This window comes from Pteronotus mesoamericanus, unplaced genomic scaffold, assembly GCF_021234165.1.
Source record: "Pteronotus mesoamericanus isolate MK-2021 breed Mesoamerican mustached bat unplaced genomic scaffold, CSHL_Meso_final contig_173, whole genome shotgun sequence".
In the NCBI taxonomy this organism is placed as follows: Eukaryota; Metazoa; Chordata; class Mammalia; order Chiroptera; family Mormoopidae; genus Pteronotus; species Pteronotus mesoamericanus.
The window spans coordinates 3832667-3853581 of NW_026555072.1; the positions used below are offsets into that span (position 1 = coordinate 3832667).

At 38.7% G+C, this 20915-nt stretch overlaps 1 protein-coding gene across 1 annotated transcript; it reads left to right on the forward strand.

Moving 5' to 3' along the window:
* The first annotated feature begins 17861 nt into the window (after positions 1–17861).
* LOC129065248 (electrogenic aspartate/glutamate antiporter SLC25A12, mitochondrial-like) lies at positions 17862–19947 on the forward strand. Its single transcript, XM_054566517.1, has one exon. It carries the CDS (start codon positions 17862–17864, stop codon positions 19893–19895), a length of 2034 nt encoding a protein of 677 aa, XP_054422492.1. The 3' UTR covers positions 19896–19947.
* The last annotated feature ends 968 nt before the right edge of the window (positions 19948–20915 follow it).

Here is a 20915-nt window from a genome sequence, read left to right on the forward strand (position 1 = left end):
CAAGATCACTGTGAGACAGGAGCCCTAATATGTTGTTGATAAGCCTAGTGTTAGATGGGTCCTGGGACAGAAACAAACTACAAAACTGCCAAAGTAAAGAGGAGAATGCAGAAGTGAGTAAGATAAAGGGAAAAAATGAGGTTACAAATCAAAATTCCAAAATACAAGAAGAAATCCAATGTTATGAAATAAAATAAAAATAGCAAAATGATTGAAACAGAAATTTACTCCACAGGGAATGATTTTTATATAATTATTTGGCAAAGTGTTAAAAATGTTCAAAGACATAAATGAAAGTATAACTGACTAAAAGAATTAAGAAATAAAAATATATAGGTATTTTAAAAGAACTGGTATATTTAAAAATGAACCCACTAGAATCCTGAAAATTAGACCTATAATCTGAAAATATTAAAAATAGAATAATCTAAACACTAGACCAAAAAATTAGTGAAATATGAAATAATCCTTAGAAATATGAAAGAGAAGGTAAAACATACAGAAGATAGATTGAGATCCTTCTACATTTGTAAAATAAGATTTTCAGAGGAAGAGAACGGAAGCATTAGTGAGATGCACTAATTTGAAGATATATCTTTTTTTCATGGAAAGAAGATGGCAGATGAATGAGTGGAAGCCACGCTGCCTCCTCCCAAGACCAAACTGGAATTGTGACTAAATTGTGGAGAAATCACCTGGAAAACAAAGGGACAATAGAGTGAGAGGAGCCTTGGAGCTGCGGACAGACAGTGGAATCGACTTTCCCACATCTTAACAGGTGAGAAGTGTGGTAGAGGCTCAAGAGGGTGGGCTGGGTGCCCATGGGCATCAGCACCAGAGGGACATTGAAACAGCCAGTTGGATCACCCTGAGAAGAACAGGGTCTGAATCATAAGCAGGGACCCCTAGACTACAGCATCTGAAACCAGAAAATCATGCAGACAAAATGAACCACGAAAAGCTTAGTGGTGCTCTCTGCCAGAGACAGGTGGCTGGAGATGCAAAGAGACATTTAAAGGGCCAATGCAAACATTTGCAATGGCAGCTGCCTTCCTTGATCTCTGGGTAGAGGCAGCAGCTGAGCGGGCTGGTGCCTGAGGAAAGATTGGTGAGGAAAACTTTGTGAAGAGAACTGAGACGGCAGCCTGTGGAGCCCTGGTGATAACTCACCTCCCACTCTGCAGCTACCATCTTGCTCAGGCATAAGGGAATCAATTAACCTGCCTTCTGTGCGTTCCACCCAGGGGTTGCATGCACGTGGGTTGAGGTGCTGAGTGTAGCACGGCCAGCAGAAATAGTGGATACCTGGCCAAAGAGGACACAGAGCTGCCTAGAGACACTTGAGAAGAGACTGGAGACAGAGGTGTTGAGGAAAGAACTGGAGTAGTAGCCAGGGATGCCCAGAGCTGACTCCTTCCCCATTCTGTAGTCTCCATTTTGTGTAGGCAGGCCATGCCCCAAAGAGGCAGCAACTGGGAAGGAAATAATAGCCCTGCCCTAAGGACAGTCCATCCCGTACAGGATTGCATGAGGGCCTTGATGCTGAGTGCCAAGCTGCCTACAGATATAGTAGACCCTGGGATAAAGGGGACACAGAGCTGCCTAAAGACTCTTGAGGAGAGACTAGAGGCAGAGGCATTGGGGAGAAAACAAAGGGAGTAGCCAGGAGGATCCCGGTGCCGACTCCTTCCCCATTCCAGAGTCTCCATCTTGCTCAGGCAGACCACTCCCCTGAATGACAGCAGCCTGTAAGGACATGATACTTCCGCCCTCAAGAGGCACTGCCCTGCCCTGTGATGCCTAAGCCTGACAACCTAAGGTAGAGTGACTAAAATAACAATTGCAAGAGACAGACACAGACAGTAGATTCCTGAAAGGCCCAAACAAATGTCCTAAGGTCAGACAGGGTCAACAACTGACATCATTACAGGCAGACCCAGAAAGAATAAATAAATAAATAAACAAACAAACAGACAGACCTGCCTACTACCATAGAAATTCAATCGACAAAGTCAGGAAACCAAGACTGATCAATTGAAGCAGAAGGAAAAAAAAGACCCTTACAAATAATGGGAAGGAAAAGAAATACCCCCAAATGAAGGGAAAGGAGGAATCCCCGAGAGAGAGCTAAATGAAACAGAGGCAAGTGAACTATCAGATATTGAATTCAAAACAGTGGCTCTAAGGATGCTCAATGAGCTCAGCGAGTTCAAAGAGCACTATGAGAAAGTACAGGGAAAAAAATCAGGAACTTACTGGAAACTATATCACCTGGAAAAAGACATAGACACTATGAAGAAAACACAGGAGGTAATGAAGAATACTATTTTTGAATTGAAGAACACAGTATAAGGAATCAAAAGCAGACTAGATGAAGCAGAGGATTGAATCAGCTAGCTGGAGGACAAGGTAAAAAAAAAGCTGCCAGAAAGAGCAAGGAAATGAAAAAACACTTGAAAAGAATCAAGAGGCATTTAGGTAAATGCAGGACAACCTGAAGCGCAATGATATCCACATAATAAGGATACCAGAAGGAGAAGAGGAGCAAGGGATAGAGAACCTGTTTGAAAAAGCAATGACGTAAAATTTCCCCAATTTGAAGAGAGAAAAAGTCTCATGGATCCAGGAAGCACAGAGGGCCCCATTCAAGAGGAACCCAGTGAGGCCCACTCCAAGACACATCATCATTAAAATGGCAGATCTCAAAGACAAACAGAGAATCCTAAAGTAAGAAAGGGAGAAAGAGGTAGTAATATACAAAGGAATCCCTATATGGCTAGCACCTGACTTCTCAACAGAAACATTGCAAGCCAGAAGGGAATGGCAAGAAATATTCCAAGCCATGAAAAGCAAAGGCCTACAACCAAGGCTGCTCTACCCAGCAAGGCTCTCAATTAAAAGAGAAGGGGAAATAAGGAGTTTCCCAGACAAAAGAAGAATGAAAGACTATGTCTCCACCAAACCAGCACTACAAGATATACTAAAGGGACTGGTTTAAGAAGATGAAGGAAAAGAGTGAGAAAGAGAAAAACACAGATACAAAGGGGAAAAAACTGAATAAGTTTCTATCTATAATAACTCTCAGTGTAAATGGAAAAATGCCCCAATCAAAAGACACAGGATAGCTGAATGGATAAGAAAACATGACCCACACATATGCTTCCTACAAGAGACCCACCTCAGAGCAAAAGACCTACACAGACTGTAAGTAAAGGGACAGAAAAAATATTCCAAGCAAATGGGCAAGAAAGCAGGGGTTGCAATACTTATATCAGACATAATAGATTTCAAAACAAAGGCCATAAAAAGAGACCTAGAGGGACACTTTATAACACTTAAAGGAAGAATCCATCAAGAAGACATAAACATTGTAAACTTATATGCACCTAACATAGGGTCACCCAAATATATAAGGACAATCTTGGACGATTTCAAAAAAGATATAGACAGCAACACAGTGATAGTAGGGGATTTTAAAACCCCACTGTCAAAAATGGACAGATCTTCAAAACAAAACATCAACAAGAATATTGTGGAGTTGAATGATGCCTTAAATAAAATGGACTTAGACAAGGACCTTCTCCCAGGACCAACCTGGAATTACAACTAAATTGTGGAGAAATCACCCGGAACAAACAACTGAACAATAACAAGAGAGGAGCCTTGTAACTTCGGAGACAGAAGTATTGGCTTTAGTGCAATCTAACTGGTAAGCAGTGTGGTACAGACCTGAGAAGGTGGGCAGGGCGCCAAAGGGTGGCAGCACCAGAAGGATATTGAAAGGGCCAGTTAGATCCCCCTTAGAAGAGAGGGGTCTAAACCAAAAATGGGGATCTCTGGCCCACAGCACCAGAGCCCAAAAAGCACACAGAAAACAGCCAGCTGCAAAAAGCAGCAGGGTTGCTCTCTGCCAGAGATAAGCAGATGGAGATGCAAAGAGGCTTCTATAGGGACAATGTGTAATTTTTATTTGTAGCCACTTACCCTGGTCTCTGACAAAGGCAGAGGCAGAGTGGGCTAGAGATGCCTGCAGACTTACTGGGGCAAATAGCAAAGACAAACAGAGAATCCTAAAGCAAGCAAGGGAGAAAGAAGTAAGTAACATATAAGGCAGCGCTGATATGGCTAGCATCTGACTTCTCAACAGAAACACTGCAAGCCAGAAGGGAGGGGCAAGAAATATTCCAAATAATGAAAAGCAAAGACCTGCAACCAAGACTGCTCTACCCAAGCAAGGCTCTCCATTAAAATGGAAGGTGAAATAAGGAGTTTCCTGGACAAAAGAAGGCTACAAGAATATCCCTTTACCAACCCAGCACTGCAAAATATGCTAAAGGGACTGCTTTAAGATAAAGAAAATGTTTCTATGAATACCCAGTTCCTTCAGAGTTGCCAATACTTGATATTACCAGTATTTTTAATACTCATTAATCTGATTGTGACAATGATGTTATTTTAATTGTCCCTTTACTGTTTGTTTGTTTTAGTATATCTTGCCTATTTCTATTGTTTTTTAAAAAAATAGCTTGAAATGATGTTTTGGTATTCTTTACCCATTTATTGATTAAAGGTTTGTAGAAATTTTTTCCCTAAAAAAACAAGAAAAAACCTATTAGCCATGTTTAGATGTTGCAAATAATTTCTTATTCTATTCCTTGTCCTTAAATTTTTTATATGTATATTACTATATAGTTAAATGTTTAATATAGTCATATTGTCAATATTTACTTTATAGTTTCTGGGTTTGAATATTTTACTTCAAGCCATGAAAAATATTAGTTCTATTTTCTTTTACAACTCCTTAGATTCTATATTGATTTTTAACTCACTTAATATTTCTTGTACAATGTGTGAAATAGGGCCCTATATTTGTTTTATTTCAAGTAATAATGGTTGATGCACCTTATTTTACCCATTGATTTGAAATATCAACTTAATCATACATATATTAATCAGATATATACATTTGTTTCTAGAATGTTCATTATATTTCATTGATCTACTTGATTATTTCGGTGCTGGTGTGATGTTGGTTTAATTGCTGAGACTTTATAATGGTATTAAATTTTTAAAAATATTTTATAATTAACTTTGACATTTAAAAAAATCAATAAAATCAATCTACATTTAAGAAAGAAAGAAAGAAAGAGAGAGAGAGAGATGGATCCCCTTCTTTTTGTGATGACATGGATGGAAGTGGAGAATATTAAGCTAAGTGAAATAAGCCAGTTGATGAAAGACAAATACCATATGATCTCACTTGTAAGTGGACTCTATTCAACAAAATAAACTAATGAACAACATAAACCACAGGCATGGAAACATGGAGCAGACTGAAAGTGACCAGAGGGGAGAGAGAAAGAGGACAATGGTGGAAAGAAGGGGAAGGAACTACACAAAGAACATGTATGAATGACCCATGGACATGGACAACAGAGTGGGAATTGACTGTGGGAACGGGGGATGGGGGTGGGATAGGTGGAGGGGGTAAAGGGTAAAAATTGAGGCAACTGTAATAGAATAAACATGATTTATAAATAAAAAATAAATAAAAATTAAAAAAATATATAAAATCTATTTAATAAAACATTGTGGAAAAATATTTTTAAAGTAGGAAGGATATAAATGTTAGGGATAAGACAGAGATGGTTGCCATCATTTTTTAAAATTTAAATTTTTACCAGAGATCCTTGGCAGTGCAACAGGACAAGAAAAATAAAAGAGATAATAAATTGAAGTGGAATAGAAACACTACATTGTCCTTATTTGCAGATTATAGGTTGCCTGCAGAGAAAATTCAAGAGAAGATCCAAATTCCTTGACATAGTAAAAGTGCTCAGTAAGCCTATTGAAATACAAGATCAGGCCTTGGCTAGATAGCTTAGTTGGTTAGAGCATCATTCCAGTATGCCAAATTTGTGGGTTTGATCCCAGTCAGGGCACATATGAGAACCAACCAATAAATTCATCAATAAGTGGAACAAATCAATGTGTTTTTCTGTCTGTCTGTCTGTCTGTCTCTCTTCTTCTCTTTCTCTAAAATCAATAATTAAAAAATTTAAGTACAAAAATTAATCGCATTCTTAGGCACCAGTTAGAGCCAATTAGACAGTGGAAATGATGCAGAGGGTGTATAAAAGAGTCTGTCAACAATAACAATAAAACCACAAAGTACCTAGCATTAATCCCTTAAAAAGGCATTTGAGCTCTGGCTGGTGTGGCTCAGTGGAATGAGTGCCAGCCTGTGAACCCAAAGGTCACTGGTTCAATTCCCAGTGAGGGAACATGCCTGAGTTGTGGGCTGGGTCCCCAGTTGAGGGCAAACGAAAGGCAACTGACTAATGTTTCTCTCCCTCTCTTTCACCCTCTTTTCTCCACTCTCTAAAAATAAACAAAAAAATCTTTTAAAAAAAAGCATTTAAGAACACTGATATGAAAAGTACACATAGCTTTTTTGAAATATACTAAGTAAGAAAAATACGTGGCGAAAGATATATACTACTTTTAATGGATGAGAACACTCACTATAATAAAATATCAATTTTTCTTAAACTAATCACTTTAATGCAATTTCAATAAAAATACAAATAGTGGTATATTTTAGAACTTGTTGAACTTATCTTAAAGTTTATGTGAAAAATCAAAGGGCCACTAATAGCCAAGAAAACTTTAAAGGACCATGTAAATGCATTTGCTTTACCAGATATATTCTTATTATGAAGTGAATTACTCTTTTTTTATTAAATTATTTTTAATTGTTATTTTATTGCAGTTTTCCCAATTTCCCCCCCCCCGCCCTCCTCCGCCCATCCCACCCCCAGCTCCTACAGTCAACTCCCACACTGTTGTCCATGTCGGTAGTTCATTCATACATATTCTTTGTCTAGCCCCTTTCCTTCTTTCCACCAGTATCCCCATCCTCCCTCCCTTCTGTCCACTTTCAGTCTGTTTCATGTTTCCATGCCTATGGTTCTATTTTGTTCATTAAGTTCCTGTTATAGGTGGGATCATATGATATTGGTCTTTCACCAACTGGCTTATTTCACTTAGCATAATGTTCTGCACTTCCATCCATGCTGTTGCAAAAGGCAGGATTCTTTCTTTCTGCTGCATAGTATTCCACTGTGTAAATGCACCAGTTTTCTCACCTACTCATACTCAATATCACTAGCTATCAGAGAGATGTAAATTAAAACCACAATGAAATATCACCTCACACCTGTCAGAAGATAATTACTCTTAATGTAGCATAATATTGGCTGAGAATAGACAAACAGCAATGGAACCAAATAGAAAGTTCAGTTATCAGATCTATATATGTGAAATATGAACTCTGTAAAAAGCAAAAGAGTGGGAAAAGAATTCAGTAAATGGTGCTGTCAAGGTCATCCTCAGCTCTTTTGTCTCCAACCTATATGAACTTTTCTTAGAAATATCATCTACTCCTTTGAATTCAACTGGTGATTCCCAAATCTGTTCCTTCATCCCAGATCTCATCTTCTAGGCCCAGTTATTCAATTGTTTATGGGAGATGTCCTCCTAGAATTCAAAAAATGCAAAATAAACTTAATATGTTGTCCCACAAATCTGCTCTTATTCATGAATTCCTACACTCGGTCAGATCCAGTCTTTATTAAATAAGCCAGAATTCCCTGGAAGCCATCCTAGATCAATATTTCCCAAAGGGAAACCCAACAGAACAGAACACAGGTGTTATGTAAAATTGCTAAAATAGAGTTTTTAACTATTGGGTTAAACAAAAGTAAACAGGAATATGCTGGTGTGCATCTAAGAGGGGAGACTCTGTGTGTTTCCAAAGTTGTGTGATCAGAGGATGAATGCCTTTTTTAAATAAAATATCGTGCTTGACCAAATTTCTAAGAACTTTAGGGTATATTTTCCTTACTTAGCCTATTCCAATTTCCACTAATCACTAATTTCATTGAGTTAATTGCCTAAATATTATGAAACTTCTACCTTTCATGACCACAGGCCTTTGAACAATGAGTCTCACTCCCTTTATCCTAACCCTTTCTCCACACAGCTACCAGTGACTCAACTTTCAAAAATGATTGTATTAGTCTACTGGTTAAAGCACTTCAGTGGATCACTACTGATCAAAGTTCCTTAGTCTGACAACGCAACCTCCTTGCCAGCCCCATGTTCCTGTTCCTTCCCAGTGCTTCCCACACCAATGATAATGAAACACCTATAGCTTGCCAAGTATGACCCAGCATTGATTCCATATTTATTCTGTAGTGTTCTCTGCCTGCAATTCTACAAATTGTGTGTTATGTTCAAGGATAATGGTTTCCACTTGCTGGACTATATTTTTTATAATCTAATTGAGAAATCAATAGTAGTACATTTAGAATAATTGAAAAATATATGTATAAGATTATTAACTTAGTGGATGGGTTTCTTTCCAGGTCTCGGTGCATTGTTAACTAAGCCTTATGCATCTGTGTAATCAGTTATGAGACAGGTTTCCATCAGAACTTTGTTATATCCTGTTTGGGTAAAGAAAAAACATGTCATCATTAAAAAAATGTCTTTCCCAGTGTGGGATTTCCTCAAAAAGCTGAAAATGGAACTGCCTTTTGATCCAGTGATTCCCCTGCTGGGACTATACCCTAAGAATACCAAAACACCAATACAAAAGAACCTATGCACCCCAATGTTCATAGCAGCACAATTTACAATAGCCAAGTGTTGGAAGCAACCTAAATGCCCATCAGTAGATGATTGGATCAAAAAGTTATGGTACATATACACAATGGAATACTACACAGCAGAAAGAAAAAAAGAACTACTAAACTTTGCGACAGCATGGATGGAACTGGAGAGCATTATGCTAAGCGAAATAAGCCAGGGGGCGAAAGACAAATACCATATGATCTCACCTGTAAGTGGAACCTAACCAACAATACAAAGATGCAAGGAAAATAAGACTAGCAACACTGAAAGGAAAAGAAACCAACAGAGACAAGAGGGAAGGAGGGAGGGGGGTGGGGAAAAGGAAGAGAAGGGGAACTCAAGGAACATATAGCAAGGACTCATGGACAAAACCAAGGGGGAAGAGCTGAGGAAGGGACGGAGGGAGGGGTAAGGGAAAGTGGTGGGGGGTAGGCAGAGACAAATGTATTTGAAAAAAACAAAGATGTCTTTCCTTACAGCTACAAATCTGATTCATCTAATCTTTGGCAAAATATCTTTTTATCTCTATGAATTCTTTTTATTATGGTGGGTTCATATTGACATTAAAAACCCTAATAATTCGGACTTAAAGATGGCAGAGGAGTGAATAGAAGTCACACTAACCTCGTTCCAGGACCAATCTGGAACTACATCTAAACTGTGGAGATATCACCTGGAAAACAACTGAAAAAAAGTGAGAGAGGAGCCTTATAACCTTGGACAGACAGAAGAATCAGCTTTAGCACAACCTAACTGGTAAGGATTGTGGTAGAGACTCAAGAAGGTGAGCTGGGCACCCACAGGCAGCAACACCAGAGGGACATTGAAATGGCCAGTTGGATGCACCTGAGAAGAGTGGGGTGTGAACCATAGGTGGGGATTTCCAGCCTACAGCACCAGAGTCTATAAAGTACTCAGATAACAGCCAGCTATGAAAAGTGACAGGGTTGCTCTCTGACAGAGATGGGTGGCTAGAATCTCAAAGACCTATTTAAAGAGCCAACACATAAATTTGTATTGACAGCCACTTACCATAGGCTCCAGCAAAGTCAGGGGCAGAGTGGACTGGAGCTGCTTGATGAGAGACTGGGGAAGGAGGATTTGGGGAAAGGACTGAGAGAGTATCTGGCAGGGTCCTGGTGCTGACTCATCCACCATTTGGCAGCTGCCATCTTTCTCACAGACCACTCCTCTGAGAAGGAGCACCATGAGAGTACACAATAGCCCTGCCCCCAGGAGACTCTGCCCCAGCAGTGGTTCGCAAGCCCGACTGCTATGTTCAGAAAGCCAGTCACAGATAGTAGATCCCTGGCTAAAGGGGAGACAGAGTCATCTAGACACTTGAGGAGAGTCTGGAGACAGAGGGTTGGGAAGTGAACTGAAAGAGTAGCTGGTCAGGTCCCAGCGCTAACTCCTTGCCATTACAGCAGTAGCCATCTGGCTCAGGCAGACCACCCCTGGGCAGCAGCAGCATGAGAGGACACAATAACCCCATACACAGGAGAGACTCTGCCCAAACCTGTGACACCTAAGCCTGACCGCTGAGAGAAGAGTGAAGAGATTAAGAACTGAAGGAGACAGCCACAGAAACTAGATTCTTCGAAGTCCCTGAAAGACTGCCTAAGTTCAGCCTTAGGTGACATCAATGGCTGATATCATCAGAGGCAGATCCAGAAAGAAAGAAAAAAAAAAGTGGTCTCCTACCATAAAAGTTCATAGCACAAAGTAAGGAAGTCAACCCAGATCAATTTAAGAAGCAGAAGCAAAAAAGAAGCTCTCACAAATAAAGGGACAACAAAGAAACACCTCCAAATAAAGTGAAAGGGGGAGCTCCAAAAAGAGAACTAAATGAAATAGAAGCAATAAACTATCAGATATTGAGTACAGAACAATGGTTCTAAAGAACCTCAGTGAGCTCAGTGAGCTCAAAGAGAATTAATAAAAACTGCAGGGAAACTATGGGGAACTTTCTGCAAACAATATCACCATGAAAAAGGACATAGAAACTATCAATAAGAGGCACGAGGAAATGAAGAATACAATTTCTGAATTGAAGAACATAGGAGACAGAATTAAAAGCAGCTAAATGAAGCAAAAGATCGAATCAGCAAGCCGTAGAACAGGTAGAAAAAAGCTCCTAGACACAGCAAGAAAATGAAAAAAGACTCAAAAACAATGAAGAGGCAATTAGGAAAATGCAGGACAACCTGAAATGTAATAATATCCATATAACAGCGGTTAAAGAAGGAGAAGAAGATGAGAAAGGGATAGAGAACCTGTTTAAAAAAGTAATGATGGAAAACTTCCCTAATTTGAAGAGAGAAAAAGTCACACAAGTCCAGGAAGCACAGAGGGCCCCATTCAGAGGATCCCAATGAGGCCCACTCCAAAACACATCATAATTAAAAGGCAAATAAAAAAGACAAAGAGAGAATGCTAAAGGCACCAAGGGAGAAACAAGAAGCTAGCATACAATGGAGAACTAATGCAGCCAGCAGCTGACTTCTCAATGGGAACACTACAAGCCAGAAGGGAATGGCAAGAAATATTCCTAGTAATGAAAAGCAAAGGTCTGCAAACAAGGCTGCTCTACACAGCAAGGTTCTCAATTAAAATGGAAGTTGAAAGGAGTTTCCCAGACAAAAGAAGTCTAAAAGAATATACCTCCACCAAACCAGCACTGCAAGATATGCTAAAGGGACTGTTTAAAGAAGATGAAGCAAAAGAGTGAGAAACAGAGGAACACAAGTACAAAAGGAAAGTACCTATCAATAATAACTTTAAATGTAAATTGATTAAATGCCCCAATCAAAAGACATAGGATAGCTGAATGGATAAGAAAACACGACACACTCATATTCTGCCTACAAGAGACCCACCTCAGAACAAAGGACCTACACAGACTGAAAGTAAAGGGATGGAAAAAAATATTCCAAGCAAATGGACAAGAAAAAAAAAGCAGGGGAAGCAATACTTATATCAGACAAAATAGATTTCAGAACAAAGGCCATAAAAAGAGACCCAGAAAGACACTTTACAATACTCAAAGGAAGAATCTATCAAGAAGAAATAAACATTGTATACCTATAGGCACCCAACATAGAAGCACACAAATATATAAGGAAAATTTTGGAGGACTTCAAGAAAGATATAGACAGCAACACGCTGATAGTAGGGATTTTAACACCCAATGTGAAAAATGGATAGATCTTCAAACAAAACATCAACAAGGATACTGTGGAACTGAATGATGCGTTAGATCAAATGTACTTAACAAATATATACAGAACCTTTCATCCCAAAGAAGCAAACTACACATTGTTTTCAAATGCACATGGAACATTTTCAAAGATAGACCACATGATAGGACACAAAACAAGCCTTAACAAATTCAAGACAATTGAAATCATAACAAGCATTTTCTCGGACCCCAAAGGCTTGAAACTAGAAACCAACCTCAATTAAAAGCCTCAAAAACATTCAAACTCATGAAGACTGAATAGCATGGTATTAAACAATGAATGGGTCAATAATGAGATCAAAGAAGAAATCAAAAAGTTTCTGGAAACAAATTAAAATGAACACACAACTGTCCAAAACCTATCAGACACACCAAAGGCAGTCCTGAGAGGGAAGTTCATAGCAATACAAGCCTACCTAAAAAATATAGAAACATTTCAAATAAATGACCTAACCCTCCAGCTTCAAGAACTGGAGAAACAACAACAAACAAAGCCCAGAGCAAGTAGAAGGAAGGAAATAATCAAGATCAGAGAAAAATTCTGACATAGAAACTAAAAGAACAATTAAAAAGATCAACAAATCCAGAGGCTGGTTCTTTGAAAAGATAAACAAAATCGACAAGGCTGTAAGCAGACTCATCAAGAAAAAAAGAGAGAGGACCCAAATAAATAATATCAGAAATGAAAGAGGTGAAATTACTGCCAATACCCTAGAAGGCAGAGACAAATGTATTTGAAAAAATAAGTAAATTTTTTTAAAAAGTAAAAAAAAAAAAAAAAGAAATTACTATGAACAATTATAAGCCAAGAAATTTGAAAACCTGGGTGAAATGGAGAATTTCCAGAGAAACATAACCTTCCAACACTGAGTGAAGAAGAAACAGAAAGCCTGAACAGACCTATAAGAGCTGGTGATATTGAAGCAGTAATCAAAACCTCCTGGGACACAAAAGCCCTGGGCAGGAAGGTTTCACAGGAGAAATAGAAACCATTAAGGAAGATCTCACCCCTATCCTTCTCAGAATATTCCAAAAATTCCAAGAGGTAAGACTCCCAAAACCTTTTTTGAGACCAGCATCATTCTAATCCCCAAACCAGATAAAGACACAACCAAGAAATAAAACTATAGGCCAATATTGCTGATGAACATAGATACTAATATACTCAGCAAAATATTGGCAAACCCCGTCCAGCAATACATTAAAAAGCTCACCCACCATAATCAAGTGGGATTCATTCCAGGGATGCAGGGATAGTTCAATATTGAATCAATAAATATAATATATCACATAAATGAAAGACTAAAACCACATTATCATATCAATAAATATGGAAAAAGCATTTGATAAGGTACAGCACCCATTTATGATAAAAACACTGAGCAAAGTGTGAATAAAGGGGGCATACCTCAACATAATAAAGGCCATATATGAAAAACCTACAGCTCTACAGCTAAAATCATACTCAATAGGCAAAAAAAAAAAGTTTTCCCACGAAGATTGGGATCAAGACAAGGATGTCTGCTTTCATTACTTCTATTCAACATAGTACTGGAAGTCCTAGCCACAGTGATCAGACAAGAAAAAGAAATAAAAGACATCCAAATTGTAAAGGAGGAAGTAAAACTATTATTGTTTGCAGATGACAAGACAGTGTACATAGAAAACCCCATAGACTCCACCAAAAAACTATTCGTCCTAATAAATGAATTTGTGAAAACAGTGAGATATAAAGTCAATATTCAGAAATTGAAGGCATTTTTATACACCAATGATGAAATATAAGAATCAGAAATCAGGGAAAAAAATTCCATTTGCTATAGGAACAAGAAAAATAAAGTACCTGGATAGAAACTTAACCAAGGAGGTAAAAGACCAGTACTGAGGAAACTGTAGGACACTGAAGAAAGAAATTAAGAAAGATACCAATGAATGGAAGCATATACCGTGTTCATAGATCGTAAGAATTAACATCATCAAAATGTCCATACTACCCAAAATAATTTATAGATTCAATGCAATCCCTATTAAAATAGCAATGATGTATTTCACAGACATAGAACAAACATTTCAAAAATTTATATGGAACCATAAACAACCCTGAATAGCCACAGCACTTTTGAGAAAGAAGAAGAAAGCAAGAGGGATCAGAATACCTGACATCTAACTATATTACATGGCCACTGTAATCAAAACAGTCTGGTACTGGCATTAAGAAAAGACACTTAGATTAATGGAACACAATAGAGAGCCCAGAAATAAGCCTATGGTCAATTAATATTTGACAAAGGGTACAGAAGCCTAAAATGGAGTAAAAATAGCCTCTTCAACAAATGGTGTTCAGAGAGCTGGATAGCTACATGCAAAAAAATTGAAATTCAACCACCTACATAGAACATACAAACACACACACACAAAATTAGATGGATAAAAGACTTAAATATAAGTCACAATGCCAAAACAATTCTAGAGGAGACCATAGGCAGGGAACTCTCAGATATCCCACACAGCAATATTTTCACCGATATGTCCCCTAGAGAAAGGGACATAAAGGAAAGTTTACACAAATGGGACTTCATCAAAATAAGAAGCTTCTGCATGGCTAAAGAAAACATCTGCAAAGCGAAAAGCAAACCAACCATATGGGAAAATATATTTGCCAATGATACCTCGAACAGAAGTTTGATCTCCAAAACATATAAAGAACTCACCTAACTCCACTCCAGGAAGACAAACAATCCAATTTAAAAAATGGGCAAAAGACCCCAACAGACACTTCTCCAAGGAGGATGTACACAGAGCCCAGAGACCTATGAAAGGATGCTCAGCATCACTAGCCATTAGAGAAATGCAAATTAAAACCACAATGAGATACCACTTCACAGCAGTCAGAATGGCCATCATAAACAAATCGACAAACAACAGGTGCTGGTGAGGTTGTGGAGTAAGGGAACCCTTGTACACTGTTGGTGGGAATGCAGACTGGTACAGCCACTATGGAAAACAGTTTGGAATTTCCTCAAAAAGCAAAAATGGAACAGCCTTTTGACCCAATGGTCCCACTGCTGGAACTATACCCTAAGAATTCCAAAACACGAATTCAAAATAACCTATGCATCCCAATGTTCATAGCTGCACAATTTACAATAGCAAAGTGCTGGAAGCAACCTAAGTGCCCATCAGTAAATGAGTGGATCAAAAAACTATGGTACATTTACACAATGGAATGCTACGCAACAGAAAGTAAGAAAGAGCTACTACCCTTCGCTACAGCATGGATGGAACTGGAGAGCATTATGCTACGTGAAATAAACCAGTTGATGAAAGACAAATACCATATGGTCTCACCTATAAGTGGAACCTAATCCACAAAACAAACAAGCAAGGAAAATATGACCAGCATTGAAAGAAAAGAAAACGTAACAGTAACATGGGGTAAGGAGGGAGGGGGGTAATGGGGAATGGAAGGGGAAGAGTCAAATGAAGGAACATGTATGAAGGACCCATGGAGAAAGCCAAAGTGGGGAAGGTTTGAGGGTGGGAGGTGGGGATAGGTGGGGCAGGGGAAAGTAGTTGCGGGAAAATGGAGACAAATGTACTTGAACAATTAAAAAAAATAAAAAGGAAGAGTATGATTATCAAAATATTTAAGAGTAGAACTTACCTCTTGGAAAGTGAATAAATTCTATTACAGAGAGGCTTGGGGCTTCTTTGGTACTCAAAAAACTCTATATTTTAATTTAAGTGGTAGTTATGCAGGTGGTTATTTATTGTTTTATTGATTAAAGTATAATTGTATGCAATATTTTACATATTCTATATCTTCCAGTAAAATAAAATTAAAATAGGAAAAAACCCTGATAATTCTAAAAAACAATTCTGATTTATATTAAAATTAATAACTGTGTTCATAAAAACACCATTAGGAGGGTATAAAGGCAAGCCACAGACTAAGAAGAGATGTTTGCAAAATATACAACTGACAAAGGGCTTGTGTCTTGCGTAAATAAATAATTCCTACAAATCAACAGGAAAAATATAGACAACACACTAGAAAAATAAGAAAGATTCAGAATACCACTTTACAAAAGAGGAAATTCAAGTGACCGATAAATATATGAAAAAGTGTACAATATCATTAATAATCAAGGAAATACATATTAAAACCATAATAAGATACCATTGTGTTTATCACAATGCCCATCACAATGCCTAAAACTAGAAAAGGTTGACAATACCAAATGTCAGTGAGAATGTGAACAAAAGTAACTCAGTGAGGATGGGAGAGCAAATTGGTAGAACACTTGGGAAAACTGGCAGTATTTGTTAAAATTGAACATATAAACTAATACTGAACAATAGTACTCGAGTATAAATCCACCAGGAATGCATTGTTAAGTGCATCAAAACACATGTACAAAGACATTCATAAAAGACCCAAACTGGAAATAATGCAAACATTCACCAACAGTAGAATGGATAAATGGATAAAGAAATTGTGGAATATTCCTACTATGGAATAGTGCAGAACAATTTAAGTGAACATACAACAAATTAGATAAATCTCACAGACATAATGCTGGAAGAGCCAGGCACGAAAGAATGCAAAGTATTCCTTTTTATTCCAGAAAATTCAGAAAAAGATCTTACTCATTTAATATTATGGTAAGTATAAAACAAGAAGAGCAAAAAAAACAACAACAACAATAACCATATATATATATATATATGTGTGTGTGTGTGTGTGTGTATATGTATATATATATATATATATATATAGTGGTTACCTGTGGAGGAAGAAGGTGATTGTGATTGGGAGAGCCCATGGAGTCATGGAGTGGAGACTCACTGAATTTGGGAAATGTTCTATTTCTTGTCCTGGGTGTTGGTTACACTGGTATTCACCGAATGATCATTTATTAAACTGTACATCCTCATTTTATGCACTTTTAAATGTTGCATTTACTTTTCTAGTAAAAATATTTTAATATACTAATATCTGGGCTCCATCACAACTCAATTATAACAGAATTGTGTAGTGAGGATAGAGTTTGTACATCTGTATTTTTTTAAAAGCCTCTTGTGTGATTTTAGTAAATAGCCTAGTTTAAGAACTGCTGATCTAGAAGATAATTAAAATTTCTCAAATATTAGTTTTTCACCTTTTGACATGTTCTTAACTCAAGATGCAGCTCTCTGGTGAGTTCTGAAATATAGCCATTCCATAATGTTGATGGGAACACTTGTTATGCTTATTAGTGATATTTTCATGTGCCAATGACTTGCTTCCTCATGTATGCAACTTGAGGGCAGAGGTCAGTCTCATAGCCATTTGTACATTCCGCAGTGCCCCACACAGTGCTTATAATTTAAGTGCTTATAATTGGTGAAATAATTTAATATTTCTCTAGGGTGTCCCCAAAGAGTGTAGACTGCACATATGAATCAACTCCAAAAGCTAAGCACTATGAAAAACATGAAAGTCAGTAGAAAGAGGAATGAAATGGGAAAAGCAGCATTTCAGAAAGATATACCCTTCTTTGACAATTCTTTTCTCCCTTTTGAGAAGCTATTTGACAAGACACCCACCCCTGTCAGTATAACCTCTGCAGTTTATTCTATTAAACAGAGGTCCATACCTCTAGCTTTCTCCTTGCCTCTCCTGAGGACCAATAATAAGAAAAATATGCCTAAGGACAAAGAAACTCAAACAGCAGGATAAAAAGTCAATATTCAGAAACCGAAGGCATTTTTGTACACCAACAATGAAATATCTGAAACAGAAATTGGAAAGAAAATCCCATTTTCTAATGCAACAAGAAAAATAAAGTATCTAGGAATAAACTTAATCAAGGAGGTAAAAGACCTGTACTGAGAAAACTACACAACACTGAAGAAAGAGGCCCCGGCTTCTGAGCACAGCATGGTGGTCAAGGTGCAGACAACTAAGCAAGGTGATCCTCATGAGCTAAGAAATATATTCCTACAGTATGCCAGTACTGAGGTCAATGGAGAACATTACATGACCCCAGAAGATTTTGTCCAGCGCTATCTTGGACTGTATAATGATCCAAATAGCAATCCGAAGATTATCCAGCTCTTGGCAGGAGTAGCTGATCAAACCAAGGATGGGTTGATCTCCTATCAAGAGTTTTTGGCATTTGAATCTGTTTTATGTGCTCCAGATTCCATGTTCATAGTGGCTTTCCAATTGTTTGACAAAAGTGGAAATGGAGAGGTGACATTTGAAAATGTCAAAGAAATTTTTGGACAGACTATTATTCATCATCATATCCCTTTTAACTGGGACTGTGAATTTATCCGACTGCATTTTGGGCATAATCGGAAGAAGCACCTTAACTACACAGAATTCACACAGTTTCTCCAGGAGCTACAATTGGAACATGCAAGACAAGCCTTTGCACTGAAAGACAAAAGCAAAAGCGGCATGATTTCTGGTCTGGATTTCAGTGACATCATGGTTACCATTCGATCTCACATGCTTACTCCGTTTGTGGAGGAGAACTTAGTTTCAGCAGCTGGAGGAAGTATCTCATATCAGGTTAGCTTCTCCTACTTCAATGCATTTAACTCCTTACTGAATAACATGGAGCTTGTTCGTAAGATATATAGCACTCTAGCTGGCACAAGAAAACATGTTGAAGTCACAAAGGAGGAATTTTCTCAGAGTGCAATACGCTATGGACAAGTCACTCCACTGGAAATTGATATCCTATACCAGCTTGCAGACTTATATAATGCTACAGGGCGCTTGACTTTGGCAGATATTGAGAGAATAGCACCGTTGGCTGAGGGGGCCTTACCTTACAACCTGGCAGAACTTCAGAGACAGCAATCTCATGGTTTAGGCAGGCCTATCTGGCTCCAGATTGCCGAGTCTGCTTACAGATTCACTCTGGGCTCAGTTGCTGGAGCTGTGGGAGCCACTGCAGTCTATCCTATAGATCTGGTGAAGACCCGCATGCAAAACCAGCGTGGCACCGGCTCTGTTGTCGGGGAGCTGATGTACAAAAACAGCTTTGACTGTTTTAAGAAAGTCTTGCATTATGAGGGCTTCTTTGGACTTTACCGGGGCCTGATGCCACAGCTTATAGGGGTTGCTCCAGAAAAGGCCATTAAACTGACTGTTAATGATTTTGTTCGGGACAAATTCACCAGAAGAGATGGCTCCATTCCACTTTTTGCAGAAGTCCTTGCTGGAGGTTGTGCTGGCGGCTCTCAGGTCATCTTCACCAACCCACTGGAGATAGTCAAGATTCGCCTGCAGGTAGCGGGAGAGATCACAACAGGACCCCGGGTCAGCGCCCTGAGTGTGCTCCGGGACCTGGGGCTTTTTGGTTTGTATAAGGGTGCCAAAGCGTGTTTCCTCCGAGACATTCCCTTCTCTGCCATCTATTTTCCTGTTTATGCTCATTGCAAACTACTTCTGGCTGATGAAAACGGACATATGGGAGGTTTAAATCTCCTTGCAGCTGGAGCCATGACAGGTGTGCCCGCGGCCTCTCTGGTAACCCCTGCGGACGTCATCAAGACAAGACTGCAAGTGGCTGCCCGTGCTGGCCAGACAACATACAGCGGTGTCATCGACTGTTTCAGGAAGATACTCCAGGAAGAAGGGCCCTCCGCCTTTTGGAAGGGGACTGCAGCTCGAGTGTTCCAGTCCTCTCCCCAGTTTGGGGTTACCTTGGTCACCTATGAACTTCTTCAGCGGTGGTTTTACATTGATTTTGGAGGCCTCAAACCCTCTGGCTCAGAACCGACACCTAAGTCACGCATTGCAAACCTTCCTCCTGCCAATCCCCATCACATTGGTGGATATAGACTTGCCACAGCCACTTTCGCTGGCATTGAAAACAAGTTTGGCCTTTATCTCCCCAAATTTAAATCTCCTAGTGTTCCTGTGGTTCAGTCAAAGGCAGTGGTAGCAGCTCAGTGATGAGCTGACCGTTGAGTTTGGCAAATCGGCCTCCTGAAGAGAGAGGCCTAGGAGAGCAGCCACGTGGTGCTGGCTGGGCTGAGGAGTCTCTATGACATATACATATATTTGTTTATAATCATTTGCCCAGGAAAAAGAAAAAAAAACACAACGCAGTTTCAAGCTTTAGTCTTACGTGTTGAAATGTTTTCTAAGCTTTGGCATGAATTAGTGTCCTAGACTGCTTTGCACAGCTTGCCCTTAGAGTGAGTGACTGTACATATTGTACATCTTTGTACAGAGACATCTTGGCACCTCATCCCAACAAATCACATTTATAGAATGTAATGCAGTTCTTAGTGGCCTGAAATGTACAGACTGTTTTGAAAGTGTTTTATTAAGAATTACATGAAAATAAATGTATTACAATTAAATTTATTCTCTTATTGGTGACTTAGAGAAATGAAGCATCAGTATTGGATATATTTAATTTCTAGCTTGTTTTCCATTCTGGAATAAAAAGATATTTGCTGATAAGGAGGTAAAACAAGACCAAGTGCTGACACCACTGAATAAGAGATCCTTTGGAAAAGATGCATGCCTGGGATGCCAGAGGACCAGGCTAATGGCTTGCGTGTGCTGATGTGTTTCAATTGTATTTAACGTGTGTAGATCCTCCTCTGTTCATCCATCAAAAGGCTTTTCCCAGACAGCTCCTCTCCTGTCAGTGTGCGTATGGAAAGAGGGACGCCTCCAGCATTACTGGCTTAGTTTTGCCTTCCTCTGACACAGCACGGCAAGGGTCTAGCTTTCAAAAGAGTAAAGGATATGTAGCAATTTTACTTCATATGGATATGATTCCAATCAAAAATAAAATACACACCAAAATGTAAAAAAAAAAAAAAACACTGAAGAAAGAAATTAATGAAGACACAAATAAATGGAAGCATATACCATGTTCATGGATTGAAACAAATAACATCATCAAAATGTCCATAGTACCCAAAGCAATTTATAGATTCAACCCAATCCCTATTTAAA

Bases quoted from the DNA above. Each gene is read 5' to 3' on its own strand.
- LOC129065248 (XM_054566517.1), top strand. From the start codon at position 17,862: ATGGTGGTCAAGGTGCAGACAACTAAGCAAGGTGATCCTCATGAGCTA.